At 41.7% G+C, this 16,720-nt stretch overlaps 1 protein-coding gene across 5 annotated transcripts in view; it reads left to right on the top strand.

Moving 5' to 3' along the window:
- Positions 1-16,720, top strand: part of COL16A1 (collagen type XVI alpha 1 chain) — a 215,668-nt gene that overhangs the window by 97,633 nt on the left and 101,315 nt on the right. For all 5 annotated transcript variants that reach the window (XM_067460593.1, XM_060785720.2, XM_067460594.1 and 2 more), the window contains exons 15-23: positions 3,757-3,792; positions 4,108-4,170; positions 5,158-5,202; positions 5,305-5,400; positions 11,928-11,966; positions 12,071-12,115; positions 15,762-15,797; positions 16,056-16,172; positions 16,331-16,366. In XM_067460593.1, the coding sequence (XP_067316694.1) occupies positions 3,757-3,792; positions 4,108-4,170; positions 5,158-5,202; positions 5,305-5,400; positions 11,928-11,966; positions 12,071-12,115; positions 15,762-15,797; positions 16,056-16,172; positions 16,331-16,366 (513 nt within the window). The remainder of the gene's footprint in view (positions 1-3,756; positions 3,793-4,107; positions 4,171-5,157; positions 5,203-5,304; positions 5,401-11,927; positions 11,967-12,070; positions 12,116-15,761; positions 15,798-16,055; positions 16,173-16,330; positions 16,367-16,720) is intronic.

The following is a 16,720-nucleotide window of genomic DNA, read 5'->3' as shown; positions in this document are numbered from 1 at the left end:
TTGGAGTGTTCCTCTTTACTTAATGTCCTGATTTTAGTCTTTTTTTAATACAGGTAGTCAGATTTTGTCATTTTCATTTCAACAGAAAGGAAGAAACCATGAAAATGAACAAAATCTGGCTATCAATATTTTTTTTAAAAAAACCCTCTAAAATCAGGAAAGTAAATAAAGTGCGACTCAAAAAACAGAGAAATTCCTGAAAGGAAACAATCAGGGCCAGCTAACACCTTCCAACAAAGGATTCCCCCATGCAGGAAGTAGCCAGGCTTTGAAGCTGAAAGGTCATTCATTGCTAATCAAGATAGCCAATGGCAATATTCACACTTGCCTTAAGCAGACAAGAGTTCTTTCTCCCACCTTGGACATTTATAAATATATGAACCTCACTTGCTTAGTTTCCAACAGACCTCACAACCTCTGAGGATGCCTGCCATAGATGTGGGTGAAATGTCAGGAGAAAATGCTTCTGGAACATAGCCAGACAGCCCGGAAAACTCACAGCAACCCAGTGATTGTGGCCATGAAAGCCTTCAGAAAGCACAGATGACTGTATAATTTTTCAAGTTGCCTCCTAATCATAGCCCACTTCTTCTGTGATAACCAGGAAAGGTGCTCACATGTGACCAAATGTGGAACTATCATCATGACCAACACATAAAGTAGTGGACAAATAAATATAATAAATAAAACGAATAATAATTTAGATCTGTGATGAAACTATACTCCAGAGCAGATTCACATCCAACATTAGTGCAGACATGGAAACCCACTTGTCATCATCAGTAGACCCAAAGCCTATGAAGATACATGATCTGGAGCTGGAATAAGCATGAAGATATGGAGACAGAGCAGAATCCTGTGGGATACAACATCTTGCAGACTTTGTAATTGACCTGCTCAGTCCGTTCTTTTTCTCCTTCCTGGCTCAACCTGAGCTCAGTTGGGCCACATCCTTTAAGGATGACCTGGACTCGATGGGTTAACAATGAACCCTACGTCTCCATTTGCCAGGCTCTCTTGACCTCATTGACTGCCCTGAATAATTTGCTGATTGTTTGCATTTCTTTGCTGCATCTCCCCTGTGCTGCTTTGCATAGCACTGTCCTTGTTTTTTACGTCAAGTGCACTTATTTGAAGAGCGGCCAGGGAGACGGGTTCACCGGGCCAAAGTTTATATTGCGAATGATAAATATTTAGACACTGCATCCTGCTGCCAGACCAGGGAAGACACTGTGTACATCTCTGTCTCAGTCCACCAGCTGCTTCTGGCCCTTTTCACTTGATCCGTTAATGCTGAAATATTGCAGCTCTATGTTTACCTCTGAAACTAGGGGTGGGCAAAGGGTGACCCACAGATCATGTTCAGCATCATGTTCAATTCTACACCTGCCCCATTTTTCTGTTGGATTTTTCACCCCGGAGAGTGCCCACATAGGCCAAAATGGAGCAGTTTGCCCCTTTCTACTTTCCACAACCCTATCCCTCACCTCCAGATCTTGTGTCTTTGGTCCCAAATGGTGACTGGAAATGATGTGGTGTCACTTTGGTGCACTGGGAAGCATCAGTAGACCCACAAGCATGTAATGGAGTTTAAAAAATGGTTCTCACACCCCATGCAATTTAACAACACTATCACCAACAATGTTACAGTGTTGTAACCCACCTCGAGCCATGAGGAGAGATGGGCAAGAAATAATAATAATAATAATAATAATAATAATAATAATAATAATAATTGTATTGTCGAAGGCTTTCATGGCCAGAATCACTGGGTTGTTGTAGGTTTTTCCGGGCTATATGGCCATGTTCTGGAGGCAAATTTTCTCCTGACATTTCGCCTGCATCTATGGCAAGCATCCTCAGAGGTAGAGGATGCTTGCCATAGATGCAGGCGAAATGTCAGGAGAAAATTTGCCTCCAGAACATGGCCATATAGCCCGGAAAAACCTACAACAACCCAATAATAATAATAATAATAATAATTATTATTATTATTATTATTATTAATTATCTCAACTCCGGTTTTAACAATTACATTGGTTGACTATTGTAAAACATTATGACAAATCCAGATTGCCTCCTCTGAATGTTTCTAATGGGAAAGCGATTGTTCTTTCTTTCTTTGCCTTTCTTTGCCACTTTGAATCTCTTTTTGGGAGATAAAGCAGGGTAGTAGTAGTAGTAGTAGTAGTAGTAGTAGTAGTAATATGAGATAGCGAACGCTGACCGTCTATAAGGAGTAATTGGGTTTGTATTGTTTTATTGGTTTAATTGGTTTTATGGTTGTAATGCAGGAATTGTTGTTTAACTGTTTAACTGTTAATTGATGTTAATTTGTTTTTACTACTGTTATGTGATGCTGGCATCGAATTGTGCCTTTGTAAGCTGCCCTGAGTCCCCTTCGGGGTGAGAAGGGCGGGGTAGAAGAAACCAAAATAAAATAATAAATAAAATAATAATAATAATAATAATAATAATAATAATAATAATAATAATTTGCCATTCCTCTGGTCTCTTCCATAATCCTTTTGGGAGATAAAGAGAGGTATAAATATAATAATAATAATAATAATAATAATAATAATAATAATTTGCCATTCCTCTGGTCTCTTCCATAATCCTTTTGGGAGTTAAAGAGGGGTATAAATATAATAATAATAATAATAATAATAATAATAATAACAATAATTTTGCCCTTTACTTTGTTCTTTCTCTGGTCTCTTCCATAATCCTTTTGGGAGATAAAGTGGGGTACAAATTATTATTATTATTATTATTATTATGCCATTTACTTTGTTCTTCCTCTGGTCTCTTCCATACTCCTTCCTTCTTCATTTTCTCAACTGTCTCCTCACAGTCATTCTGCTTTTCTCCTTTCTTAGGTCCTTGTTTCTTCCTGAGCTCTTCTTATTCTGAGACCCTGCCTACTTTATCTCTTCCTTTCTATGTTATATCATAGCAATTGGGACTCTTTTCTGGTGAGCATGTCTTCTTATCATGTCCTAGCTCTTCTGTGATGACAAGGGGAAATTCCCACTTGTTACTACCACCATGGCCAACATGTCCCCTTGAAAAATTAAGCTTCTTCTTCAGGAATTAAACCATTCATCCTCACCCCACCCCAGTGTCCATTGAGCAGCTTATGGCATCCATATCAACCAGATGGTGAATTTATTCTGGGTCTTATTCCAACTTTGAATGAGCCATCCAAGGTGCTGAATGTATTTGTAGGTTAAAATTCAACAACTCAGATAGCTTCTGTAAAGTTCAGTGGTTCCTAAACTCTGGTTCTCTAGGCATTTTGTACATCAGCTCCAAGAATCCTTCATCATTGGTCAAGTTGGCCAAGATTTCTGGAAATTGAAATAAAAAACACCTGAAGGACCAAAGTTTGGGAAACATTAAGTAGATTCTCCACCATTCCTTGCCATTTCCAGCTTAAAGCCATCATGCCTAGTTGACAACTCCCAGGGTTATTGGAAATGAGAAGAATTCAGAGGAAAGGATAGGTTGTCCACAGGCCCACCTTCTCTCTTCACGCATTGTTTAAACTTATGAACCTTTGACTTTAGTGGAAACCCTATTTCTTCTATCCATATCTGCCTCCTGAAAAAGATTGTGATAATCCATATTCCAGAACAAGAAACATAAACATCTCTCAGTGTCCGGCGTAGGTTTATGTTCTGAACACTTTCCATTTGAAATAGCTTGAACTATAAACATCATGAATTAATAAAAGGATTATTTTGCCAACAGGGGCCTTCAGGATTGACTGGGAGCACTGGACAAAAGGTAAGCTTTGGAGAATGGGAACTCTGGAAAGAGCTCTGATTCATTGAGTCATGCATCCCTGTTTTAAGTCTATGGAGGCTCTTTTTTCTAACAGGAAATTACTTTCAAGATAAAGGTTTACCTTAGCATAAATTCCAGGGGGGTACTGGGTCCCATATTCTCAGGGAGGTCCATGTGGGGAAAAGAATCACATTTTTTAAATGGGGTAGGGAAGTCATATGTGGATCACGATCAGGACTTTGCTCACCCCATCCTAGAACAAGTCAAAGAAGAAAATGGATTGACTATTAAGGTCTTCTCGCTTGTCTCCTACAGGGACAGAAAGGAGAGAAGGGTGACTTTGGAATTCAAGGCAAAACAGGAAGTCCAGGACGTGATGTAAGTTGTGCAACCATTCTGTATTCCCTTTGACCTTTCTTCTCCTCATTCCATTTTGTATGATGATGACACTCCATGAAAGCCACTAGGGCCTATAGGACCTCTAAACAAGAACCCTATAAGCAGGACCCAATGACAGTACTTCCTCTATTGACTAGACAAGTCAAGATGGAGCATGGAGTAGTAATCACCAGGTCATAGTCATGAGTTTCCTGTAGATAATTGGTTGAACACTGTGTAAGAAGATAGACCTTTGGTAAGATGCAATGTGGTTCGCCCTATGTTCTTCTGTCTTGTGTTGAGTCCTAAAGGTGATATTATGTCTTTTGTCTTGAGTTGAATCCTAAAGGTGATATTATGTCTTCTGTCTTAAATTGTTATCCTAATGGTGATATTATGGTAGCACGTAAATAAACACACAACCATAGATAGATCACAACTAAAACCCATTCTCAGTCAAAAAGGTAGCCCATTCAGGTTTTGAAGATGGTGACAATTGTCAGTGTCCTCTAGGTAAGTTGGAGATGCATATGTGCTTCATAAGTGTAAGTCCCTTTTTGGACAGGCCATAGAGAGTTATTCCCTACTCTTCTCGTATTTTTAAATACTCTAGTAACATCAAGTTTCATTGAGTGGTCACTGCTATTTCTTCTTACTAGTAAGAAGTGAGAAGAAGCAATCTACACCATGAAGGCCCAACCACTTTTGACTCGTTGGGGAAGAAAAAGGCTTGTGCACTCTATTTGAGAGTGCTCCCTCCTTTTCCCCCTTTCTTGAACAAGCTGAGACCAACAGCTTCTTTATGGTCTTGATCACCTCCCTCAGTTCTCCACCAGCAAATGACATCAGTAGGGCCCCTTCTCAATGTTTGACAGCTCTCAAGCAATAGGAGGACATTGAACTATGTATCTAGGCAGGATCTCAGCCAAATTGCATGAAATGTCACGAAACTTCCATGTTCTAATACCCCATGTTTTCCTCCTACAGGGTCGACCCGGAGAGATCTGTGTGGTGGGACCCAAAGGCCAGAAGGTACCTTCCTGCTCAAACTCAAGAGGGTGGAAGTCACTCTGGGGAGATATGACTGTTTTTCTGGTGCACAAACCAATTGTAATGGCCATGCTTATTTTCTAGGGTGACCCAGGATTTGTTGGTCCTGAAGGTCTTGCTGGGGAACCAGGACCCCCTGGAAAACCTGGTCCTCCTGGAATCGGCCTTCCAGGAAAACCGGTAAGGATATTTACCTCTTCCTATCTTTGGTTTTCTAGTTGTAATATCCTGTAGAATTATAAGCCTTCACCATAAATATGTTAAATGTGTAATGCAGGTAAGAGCCGAACTAAAAAGCAAGAAATGAGAGTTTGTGAACAGACAAAATATTCAAGCTGGGTTATTTATTTATTGTTGCATTTCAAAGAAAGATTATCAATAGTACAGCTGTTGCAAGCACTCCAAAACAGGAATGGAAAGAATATATTAAAATGGTTGAAAAATGCAGTGTAGACCCCATATCCATAGGAATTATATCTGTAGTTCCATTTATCCACATCCAACAAATATATCTTCATATTGGAGGGTTCTTTAAATCCTCCATTATGACTATAGTATTCTTGGGTAGGTAGTCCTTAATTTTAATAGGGATTGCTATTTTCTGTGGTTTTGTATACTCACCTGAAGCCCAAGAACATATCCCCCATGAATATGGGAGGTCCTACTGTATGTTTCACAAGTGCTGGGAATTCCTGATCAGGAAAATTTCTTTGTACAAAACCCAGACAAGATCCTTTTTGCACTAAGAAGAATATTTTCTCTGCACCAAAACCTGTTTTGTGTGCAGAAAATTGCAGACAAAACAATACTATACGTATTTTGTATACAAAAAGCATTCCAAACTGCAAACACTTTGTGAAAAGCATGGTATTGTTGAAGAATTCCTTCAGCAATTGCTGCATTGCTTTTCCCTCCTGTGAATGATATTACAAAGAATAATATTCTGACTCCAGCAATTTCTCGCTGGATAGAAACCAAGTGTTGAAGAGGGGAAAAGGTGGGGTCCACTGACTCCCTTAATCTCTGGATCCTTCTGTGATCATCAGCATTTACTTGAACAAAGATTAATGGGGATTGGGCTGTTAGTCCCATTTAAGATGCGTTGAAAATGGGTTCACGCAAGAATACCTCTGGCTATTGTACTTTTCATTTAATTAGTTAATTTTCGACGTCTTCGCTCTGAATCACACAGATACAGAATGGGATCCCCTATTTTTTGACACCGCCCTTGAGGCTCAACTGCCTTAATCTTGCCTTGGCAGAGAGATACTTATTTCACTCTTTTGAAGAAAAACAAAAAGAGTGTTGAAAGGTATTTCTCATGAGGTGGAGATTACGCTCTTTGAGGATCCTTTCTAATGGTTTTCTTCTTTCTTCCTGGGACTTTTTTATGCACACACCCAAACATACTTTGCACAAAATGAACTTGCCTTGGAGCAAAATGCAAGGAGTTTGTGTAGAAAATTTGGGGTGCACTGTGCAGAAAAATCATTTTTTTAATGCACAAAACTTTTCTGTGATTTTTTTGCAAAACAAGGTCTGAAATATGAAAATTTTCATTTCATGACTCTTTTTCAATGGAAAATATTTTCTTGTAGACAATATTAATTATTCCCAACTAGACGTTGAAAACATATCAACTTAAGGGCTGTGATTTATTTATCATGTCAGGAGCATAGAATCATAGAATCATAGAATCAAAGAGTCGGAAGATACCTCATGGGCCATCCAGTCCAACCCCCTGCCAAGAAGCAGGAATATTGCATTCAAATCACCCCTGACAGATGGCCATCCAGCCTCTGTTTAAAAGCTTCCAAAGAAGGAGCCTCCACCACACTCTGGGGCAGAGAGTTCCACTGCTAAACGGCTCTCACAGTCAGGAAGTTCTTCCTCATGTTCAGATGGAATCTCCTCTCTTGTAGTTTGAAGCCATTGTTCAGCATCCTAGTCTCCAGGGAAGAAGAAAACAAGCTTGCTCCCTCCTCCCTGTGGCTTCCTCTCACATATTTATACATGGCTATCCTATCTCCTCTCAGCCTTCTCTTCTTCAGGCTAAACATGCCCAGCTCCTTAAGCCGCTCCTCATAGGGCTTCTTCTCCAGACTCTTGATCATTTTAGTCGCCCTCCTCTGGACACATTCCAGCTTGTCAATATCTCTCTTTAATTGTGGTGCCCAGAACTGGACACAATATTCCAGGTGTGGTCTAACCAAAGCAGAATAGAGGGGTAGCATTACTACCCCTCTAGTTGAGCAAGTTGAGAATACATTTATAATGTATAAAGAAAACCACAAACAAAGTTAAGAACTTGGCATTATACTAAATTTCCTTTGACCAGAAGCTGTCCACTTGGAGTGCCACTGGTGTCATTGTAAGAAGGTCCTTCATTGTGAATGTGGCAGGGCTCAGGCTGCATTGTAGCAAGTGGTCTGTGGTTTGCTCCTCTCCACACTCACATGTCGTGGACTCCACTTTTTAGCTCCATTTCTTAAGATTCGCTCTGCATCTCATGGTGTCACAGTGCAGTCTCTTCAGTGCCTTCAAAGTCACCCTGTCTTCTGTGTGCCCAGGAGGGAGTTTCTCATCAAAATAAGAAATATGATGTGTTGTGTGTCCAAGAAACACATAGGGATAAACAATAAAAATAACCAAAAGTCCCAGGAATGATCTTAGTGGCGGAAAGCCCGCATGGAAGTGCTGTCTTATGAAGCACATGTGAAAACGGAAGTATTTCACCCTTACCTTCTTCTTTATAGTTTTATTTCAATTTCCTCTCTCCCAATAGCTGACATGTTTCCTCTGTAATAAGGAATCAATAGAGGCAAAGAGTAATTCCTTCAGCATGATTTAGAGTCAGATCAGATGAGGAGAAATTATATTCCCTAGAACTAATCATTTCCCATAGAAATTAATTAAAATTAATCTTTATTATCCATAGGTCCAGTAACCAATCACAAAACAAAGCATGCTAAATGCAAGATACACGAGTGAGAAAAGTCATGTGCTAGGACAAACATTTTTATCAACTTTGACTTGCTTAATGTGATTAACTGTAGGTTTAACTCTACATTAATATTTACATGTTGTAAGTTTTTAATTGTATTGCTTTGAATGTTGTGAGCCACTTTGGGTCTTGCTTGAGAAAGGAAAGTGGGGTATAATTATATTATGAAGAAGAAGAAGAAAGCAACAACAATTGTTGTTGTTGTTGTTGTTGTTGTTGTTATTATTATTATTATTATTATGGTTCTAAAGCAATGCTTTTTATTATTGAGAAGTACGTGTGAAAAAGATCTTGGAGTCCTCGTGGACAACAAGTTAAACATGAGCCAACAATGTGATGTGGCGGCAAAAAAAGCCAATGGGATTTTGGCCTGCATCAATAGGAGCATAGTGTCTAGATCTAGGGAAGTAATGCTACCCCTCTATTTCTCTTTGGTTAGACCACACCTGGAATATTGTGTCCAATTCTGGGCACCACAATTCAAGAGAGATATTGACAAGCTGGAATGTGTCCAGAGGAGGGTGACTAAAATGATCAAGGGTCTGGAGAACAAGCCCTATGAGGAGGGGCTTAAGGAGCTGGGCATGTTTATCCTGAAGAAGAGAAGGCTGAGAGGAGATATGATAGCCATGTATAAATATGTGAGAGGAAGCCACAGGGAGGAGGGAGCAAGCTTGTTTCCTGCTTCCCTGGAGACTAGGACGCGGAACAATGGCTTCAAACTACAAGAGAGGAGATTCCATCTGAACATGAGGAAGAACTTCCTGACTGTGAGAGCCGTTCAGCAGTGGAACTCTCTGCCATGGAGTGTGGTGGAGGCTCCTTTTTGGAAGCTTTTAAACAGAGGCTGGATGGCCATCTGTCAGGGGTGATTTGAATGCAATATTCCTGCTTCTTGGCAGGGGGTTGGACTCGGTGGCCCATGAGGTCTCTTCCAACTCTTTAATTCTATGATTCTATTATTATTATTATTATTATTATTATTATTATTATTATTATTATAAAGCAATGGCACTACCTGTGACTGTGGAGCAGAACAAACAACTCGGTATCTGTATGCTTGCCCACAATGCCCTGCCTCATGCACAGTTTAAAGCTACAGACAATGTGGTTGCTGTTGCCCATTTTTGGTCTAAAATTATTTAGCTGTTTGTGTTCCCTCTGTTTTATCAGTTTTTTATACTAATTTATTTATGCAATGCTTTTGACATGAAATAAATACATTATTATCATTATTATTATTAAATCCCTTTACTTATACCCCATTTATACCTTTTAGAGGATGTTGTTGTTATGCCCTTGAGGCAACTCTACAAAAAGCATGCTAAATGTCTCCTCTCCTCTCAACTTAAGCCTCTCTTTACACCAATAACATCCACAGATAGTCCAATGCAGCCTTCAAACTAAAGCCGAGAGAGAGAGAGAGAGAGAGAGAGAGAGAGAGAGATCTTATTTATGGATTCACCACTCTTTATCAAAATATATACATATCATTGCTTTGCATAATGATACAGCACTTGGACAGGCTTTCTAAAAGAAATAACTCCCTTAAAATAATGATTGGTAAACTGCAAACAAACCCTTCGATTCCCCCTCTGCACTGAATGCCTCTCGGTGTGTAATAAATTGTTGGCTCAACGTCAGCCTCTCTCTGCTGTGGATGTATTTTGAAGTGTAAAAAATCAATCCTACAACTCTGGTTCCATGCCAAGCACAGCGGTTTGCGTCGCTTGGAGAGATGTTGAGCGCCGGCCAGCAAGTCCTGTTTTCCTAAAACCTCGGAAACATTTGCACTGATAAATGTAGGGGAGGAGAAATGGGAAAGGATGCCTTCCAGGAACCTGAAATTATGGGGCGGAGAGGGTTGGGAAGCAGTGAATGCATCACCGTTACTAGACAATGACGATTCCCATCATCCACCATTTCCATCCATCATTATGAAAACTAGATGAAACTTGTGTATCATTAATAGTTGTGTTGAAGAGTACATTTCAGTAGGTGTTACTTGCATATTGCCTGATTGCATGATTCTGGATTCAAAGAGTGCATCTACACCAGGCATGGGCAGACTTCAGTCCTCTGGGTGTTTTAGACTTCAACTCCCACAATTTCTAACAACCTACTGGCTGGTAGGAATTGTGGGAGTTGAAGTCCAAAACATTTGGAGGGCCAAAATTTGCCCATGCCTGATGTACACAGTAGAATTAATATAGTTTGATACTACATTAACTGCCTTGCTTCAGTTCTGTGGGATTGTGGGAGTTGTAGTTTTACAAGGTCTTTATTTATTTATTTATTTATTTATTTAAAAGTTTTATGTACCGGCCTTCTCACCTCTCTTGAGGGACTCAGACCGGTTTCCATAATATCACATACAGTTAATAAAAACATAATAATTCATTTTACACTAAAACATTAAAACAGCAATTACATTCAATAACTACAATGGTCAGTCATCACACTAACTCGTTGGTCATCATCCTCCATCCATATCTGGCTCACTCGTTGAATGCCTGTCTCCATAACCAAGTCTTCACCTGTTTCCTAAATGTCAGGATAGACTGGGCGGTTCTGATCTCCAGTGGAAGAGTTCCAGAGTTGAGGGGCCACCACCACGAAGGCCCTGTCCCTCGTCCCCACCAGACGCGCTTGCGAGGCCGGTGGGACCGAGAGCAGGGCCTCTCCAGACGATCTTAATAATCTTTAGCCTCCTCTGAAAAGGAGTGCTGGAGCCTCATCTAACTACAAAATCCATGATTTCATAGAACTGAGCCATGGCAATTAAAGTGACATCAAACTGCATTCATTCTATAGTGTAGATGTACCCCATTTAGGTATAGAAAGGCATTGGGGGATCCTGGATGAGATGCCCCAGAAAATCCTGTGATAAGTTCACCTTAAGGTTGCCATAGGTCAGAAATGGTTTGCAGGCACACAACAACCAACAGCAACAGTGTCTCTTGCTCATTGACTGTTTTTCTAGAGTAGTGGGCGAGAAGAAGAAAGAGAAATTTCCTTTTGAAACTTTTGCAGACTTGGCGAAGGTTGGCTTGAACTGTGAGGTCAGTCTGGGAAACAGGACTTCGCTGTTTTATATCTCGTTAGCCTAATTAGGCATCATTGCCGGCGTTCCTGAGCCCAGCATCTCAAATGGCAGGAAAGGTCGAACTCAGTTCAAGCTAAATGTGGAGTTAGCTTCCAAATATATTAGTAAGAAGCAAGGGTGGGAGCATCTGGGAGGTTGCAACGTTCCTGCCCACTCTTTTCATACTTGTTTTTCATTGTTATGGCGGAGTTACAAAGAATCCAAGCAAAGCCTAATACCAGGCACAATTTCATAGAAATGAGCAGAACTTGGAAAAGTGACTTTCGAGATGATAGCTCCCAGAATGGCCCTATCAGCTCTTCTGGGAGCTGTAGTTCCCCCCCCCCCCCCCCCAAAGTCATTTTTCTAGGCTCTGGTCTTCAATACAGTTTGTAATTACTCATTTCATGTCCTGTAAATGGTGGAAACTCTTTCCTTGGAGGTCTTTCAGCAGAGACTGGGTGGCCATCTGTCGGGGGTGCTTTGGCATGACAGGGGGTTGGCATGACAGGGGGTTGTGCTTTGGCATGACAAGGGGTTGAACTAGATGGCCCATGTTGTCTCTTCCAACTCTATGATTCTATTTTTAAATGTTCAACATTTCCGCTTTTGTTTCAGGGTGACCCGGGCGGACCCCCAGGTCCCAAAGGAGAGAAGGTAAGGTGAAACCTGTCCTTGATATCCAACTGATTATGTTTCTTGTATTATTTTTATGCACATTCTCATTTAATGAAGAGCTTTAATATCTGCTCTCTTTTCAGGGTTGGTCTGGACCCCCAGGGCCTGGTGGTTCATCTGGGAAGCCAGTAAGTATCATAGACACAGAGTGAAATTAGGAAAGACTCAGGGATGTAGTTATCAAAGAGGGGGGCAAAATGAGAGCAACCTCCCCTCAAATTGAAATGTTTTCCCTTTCCCTTGGTAACGAAAATTTCCTCCAGTTCCTAGATATCTAGCATTGCAAAGAATAAGATGCCTAGAACTCTTTCATTTGCTGCACTTGCATTCCCTTGTCGTGTGCCGTGAAGTCCTTTCCGACTTATGGCAACACTAAAGGCTTGTCTTGGCAAGATTTGCTCAGAGAGGGTTTGCTTTTGCCATCTTCTGAGGCTGAGAGAGTGTGATTTGCCCATGGACATCCGGTGGGTTTCCATTTCAGAGTAGGGATTTGAACCCTTGTCTTCACAGCCACAGTCTAGTGCTCAAACCATTACATCACACCGGCTCTCTTGGAAACTTTCCTTGCATTGTGTTCTCGAAGGGTTTTATGGCCAGTATCACTGGGTTGCTGTGAGTTTTCCAGGCTGTATTGCCATGTTCCAGAGGCAATCTCTCCTACTGTTTTGCCCATATCTATGGCAGGCATCCTCAGAAGTTGTAAGGTCTGTTGGAACATAGAAGGAAAGCCAGAGAGCACAGTAGATGTGCTTTCCTGATCCGTGCATTTTCCGTGCATTTTTTATTTGGACTCTTAGTGCATTTATTTATTTATTTCGTATACTTCTACCCCACCCTTCTCAACCCCTGAGGGGGGACTCAGGGCAGCTTACAAAATGGCACAATTTGATGCCTACACAATAATACAATAAACGTATAAAAACAGCAGTTAAACAGTTATAACAATTAAAACAATATATCACAGTAAAAAGCCAATCTCAAGCACAGCATTCGCCAACTCAGAGTCCATACTTCGTTCCACATTGTCTATTCCCATCTGTCATCACAGTTCTTTATTTATCTGCCAGATTGCCCAAACGCCTGGTCCCACATCCATGTTTTTAATTTCCTTCTAAAGGAAAGGAAGGATGTTGCTGATCTGATTTCCCTGGGGAGTGAATTCCATAGGTGAGGGGCCACCACTGAGAAGGCCCTGCTCCTTGTCCCCGCCAACCTCACTTGTGACAGAGGTGGGGCCGAAAGCAGGGCCTCCCCAGAGGATCTTAAACTCCGAGGTGGGACGTAGAGAGAGATGCGTTTATAAAATATCAGCTGGATTTTTAGATTACTACAGTGTTGGAATTTTCATTTGGAGGGGAAAGAATTCTTATTGGGAGGGGGAGTAAAACCCACACTTCGCTCCTCTATTACCACAGTACCATGCTCTCCAACATCTCAGAGATGGAAAACAGGACATGTGTGGCCAAGCAACATCAGAATATGATCAAGAGGACAAGTCACAAGAGAAAACACACAAACTAAGTGGGGCTGCTGCAGGAATTTGCTTTTGCCTGAGCCGACTGGGAAGGACAAGATTCCTTCTTTCTCTCTTGATGAGTTCAATAAGTACAAACTATGTTATGCACTTTTAGCTCAGTCTGTAGCAATTGAAGTATGGCGAAGACAAATCAGGAAAAGGAGAAGGAAACTGGGACATTTAAAAAGCAACTGAGGAAATGGGATGACAGAGGATTAGTCAGGAGTGTCTCTGCCAAATTGGGACAATTGGAAGGCATGGAGCTGTGGAAGTATTTATGGCAGATGGGCTGTCTTGAAAAGCTCCATGGCCATGGACTACAACACCATTATCCTTAACTAGGATGAGGCCATATAAGCTGGAGATGCCATTTTACTAATCTGGAAAAGTTGCAACACAACACATAACAGCTTCAAGAAGGAAAAGACATTGCATTCAATGTGAGGTGGCTGCTTTTCATCACACAGCCCTCATCCCAATTCATATGCTCGCTTATAGTCAGGGAAGCTGGGTGTGGGAAATGTCTAACAACATGAAGACATTGTAAACAGTATTCCCCCCAGGCAGCTGTTGGGAGTGAAGTCATGCTCACGCATGTCTCGTCCTGCCGTCCAAGGCTTGCTCCCAGAGGGCTACTTGGGCAGGGAGAGTTCAAAGCCCCCTGTGCTGAAGGTCTGAGGTTTTTGCCTGGTTTAGAAAACTTTAAAGCAGACAATAAAGAAACAGAAACACTTTAAGGTTTTCCACCCCTTGCTTCAGTAATTCCTCAGAATGGAGACTGCAGACAAGATATCAGAAGAAGACAAGAGCTTGGAACGGCAGATATTGAGGGACTGAACAAGGTCTGGAAGTGTGAAGATATATAACTGAATACTAAAATTAGGGCCCCTTCCACGCAGCTGTATAAAATCCACATTTATCTGGATTATATGACAGTGTGAACTCAGATAATCAGGTTCAAAGCAGGTATTGTGGATTATCTGCCTTGATATTCTGGGTTATATGGCTGTGTGGAATGCCCTAGGACAGCCTATTTATTTATTTATTATTTATTTCGTGTACTTCTACCCCGCCCTTCTCAACCCCCGAGGGGGGACTCAAGGTGGCTTACAAAAAGGCAAAATTCGATGCCTACACAGTAATACAGATAAAATAGACAGCAATTAAAACAGTTTTAACAGTTAAAAACAATCAATATATATCACAGTCAATAAAAAACCAATCTTATGCTCAACGTTTGCAACTCAGAGTCCATAACTTCATTCCACATTTTCCATTCCTATCAGTGTCGTTGTCCTTTATTTATCTGCAAGATTGCCCAAACGCCTGGTCCCAAATCCATGTTTTTAATTTCCTTCTAAAGGAAAGGAGGGATGGCGATGATCTAATTTCCCTGAGGAGTGAATTCCATAGGTGAGGGGCCACCACCGAGAAGGCCCTGCTCCTCCTCCCCACCAGTCTCACTTGTGATAGAGGCGGGGCCGAGAGCAGGGCCTCCCTGGAGGATCTTAAACTCCGAGGTGGGATGTAGAGGGAGATGCGTTCAGACAGATACGCTGGGCCGGAACCATATAGGGTTTTGTAGGTCAAAACCAGCACTTTGAATTGTGCTCGGAACTGGATCAGCAGCCAGTGGAGCTGACATAACAGGGGGGTGGTATGCTCCCTGTATGACGCTCCGGTGAGCAATCTGGCTGTCTCCCGCTGGTCTAATTGAAGTTTCCGAACAGTCTTCAAAGGCAACCCCATGTAGAGTGCGTTGCAGTAATCTATCCGGGATGTAACAAGAGCGTGGACCACCGTGGCCAGATCCGACTTCCCAAGGTATGGGCACAGCTGGCGCACAAGTTTTAATTGTGCAAAAGCTCTCCCGGCCACCACCGAGACCTGGGGTTCCAGGCTCAGCGATAAGTCCAGGATCACTCCCAAGCTGTGAACCTGTGTCTTCAGGGGGAGTGTAACCCCGTCTAACACAAGCTGTAACCCTATGAAACCAAGATGACTAAACTGGGGCTATCATACTTTGGCCATATCACAAGAAGATATGACTCACTAGAAATGGTTAGGAAAGGCAGAAGGAAAAGAATGGAATACATAAAAGGTGGATAGACTCCATTGAGGAAGGAACTTGCCAAACCTCTATGAAATTCATGAGGTCACCATAAGTTGACAGACAACTTGAAGGCAAGACTGATGGATTAACCGATTGATAAATATTGGTTGAATGGTTAATTCAACTGAATTGTCTATCTTTCCAGGGAAAACCAGGAGTTCCTGGCTTCAAAGGAGACAAGGTGAGTAGAAGCTAGAAAGGAAATTACTTCTACTCTGTTATCCCCCCTTCATTCTGCACCAGCAAAAATGCCCAACTCCTTCTATATGAGAACTTATGCATTCATAAGACACCAAAGGGATTCTGGTCTTAAGGAATCATTCAAATCAACAGCCTTTCTTTTAACAATTTGGTTTAAGGAAAGGTTGCAACTAAGGTCAACTTTGCTGCTACCACTTGCTTTCTTGCCCTCTGAGCCACTTATTATCCCTCTCCACAGGGTGACCCATGTGAGGTGTGTCCCACTCTCCCCGAAGGACTAACCAATGTGGTCGGCCTCCCTGGGAAAACTGGACCCAAAGGGGAACCTGGGCCTCCAGGAAAACCTGGCAAAGTGGTGAGTCTCAATGTACAACATGTGGATGCTTTGTCTTAGTGGGCCGTATTGCAGATGAGATGCCCCAAGAAGTAAACCTGGTGTGTTGTTAGTGGAGCATCAGTTGATGATAATTTTCTAATCCTTTGTTTTGGTTCTCCCTTGTGTCTCTTTTTCAGGAGAAAGGCGGAGTTCCAGGCCCCAAAGGCAACAGGGTAGGTATCAAATATGTAACAAGGAAAGACTGTAATGGTAGCAAGGTTAAGTCAATAATTAAAAATCAGTGTTTGGATCTAGATCTGGAATCAATTCCAACTCTACCCTGACCTCATTTGATTCCAAAAAGTGACACATATCAGAGTTGTGCGTGGTGTGCAGGAGCACCCGCACCTGCAGTCAAGCACCTCTTACTCTAGAGTAAGAGGTGCTCGGCTGGCATTCCACACACACACACTCACTTTCCAAGGACAGTGCATGTGTGGCATGCAAGAGCAGCCATGCCTACAGTTGAGCACCTCTTACTCTAGAGTTGCTCAAGGAGTGCTGGGAGTTGTGGTCCAAGTAACATC

The sequence above is a fragment of the Anolis sagrei genome, chromosome X, assembly GCF_037176765.1.
Source record: "Anolis sagrei isolate rAnoSag1 chromosome X, rAnoSag1.mat, whole genome shotgun sequence".
Lineage (NCBI taxonomy): Eukaryota > Metazoa > Chordata > Lepidosauria > Squamata > Dactyloidae > Anolis > Anolis sagrei.
This window is presented reverse-complemented; position numbering and strand designations above follow the sequence as displayed.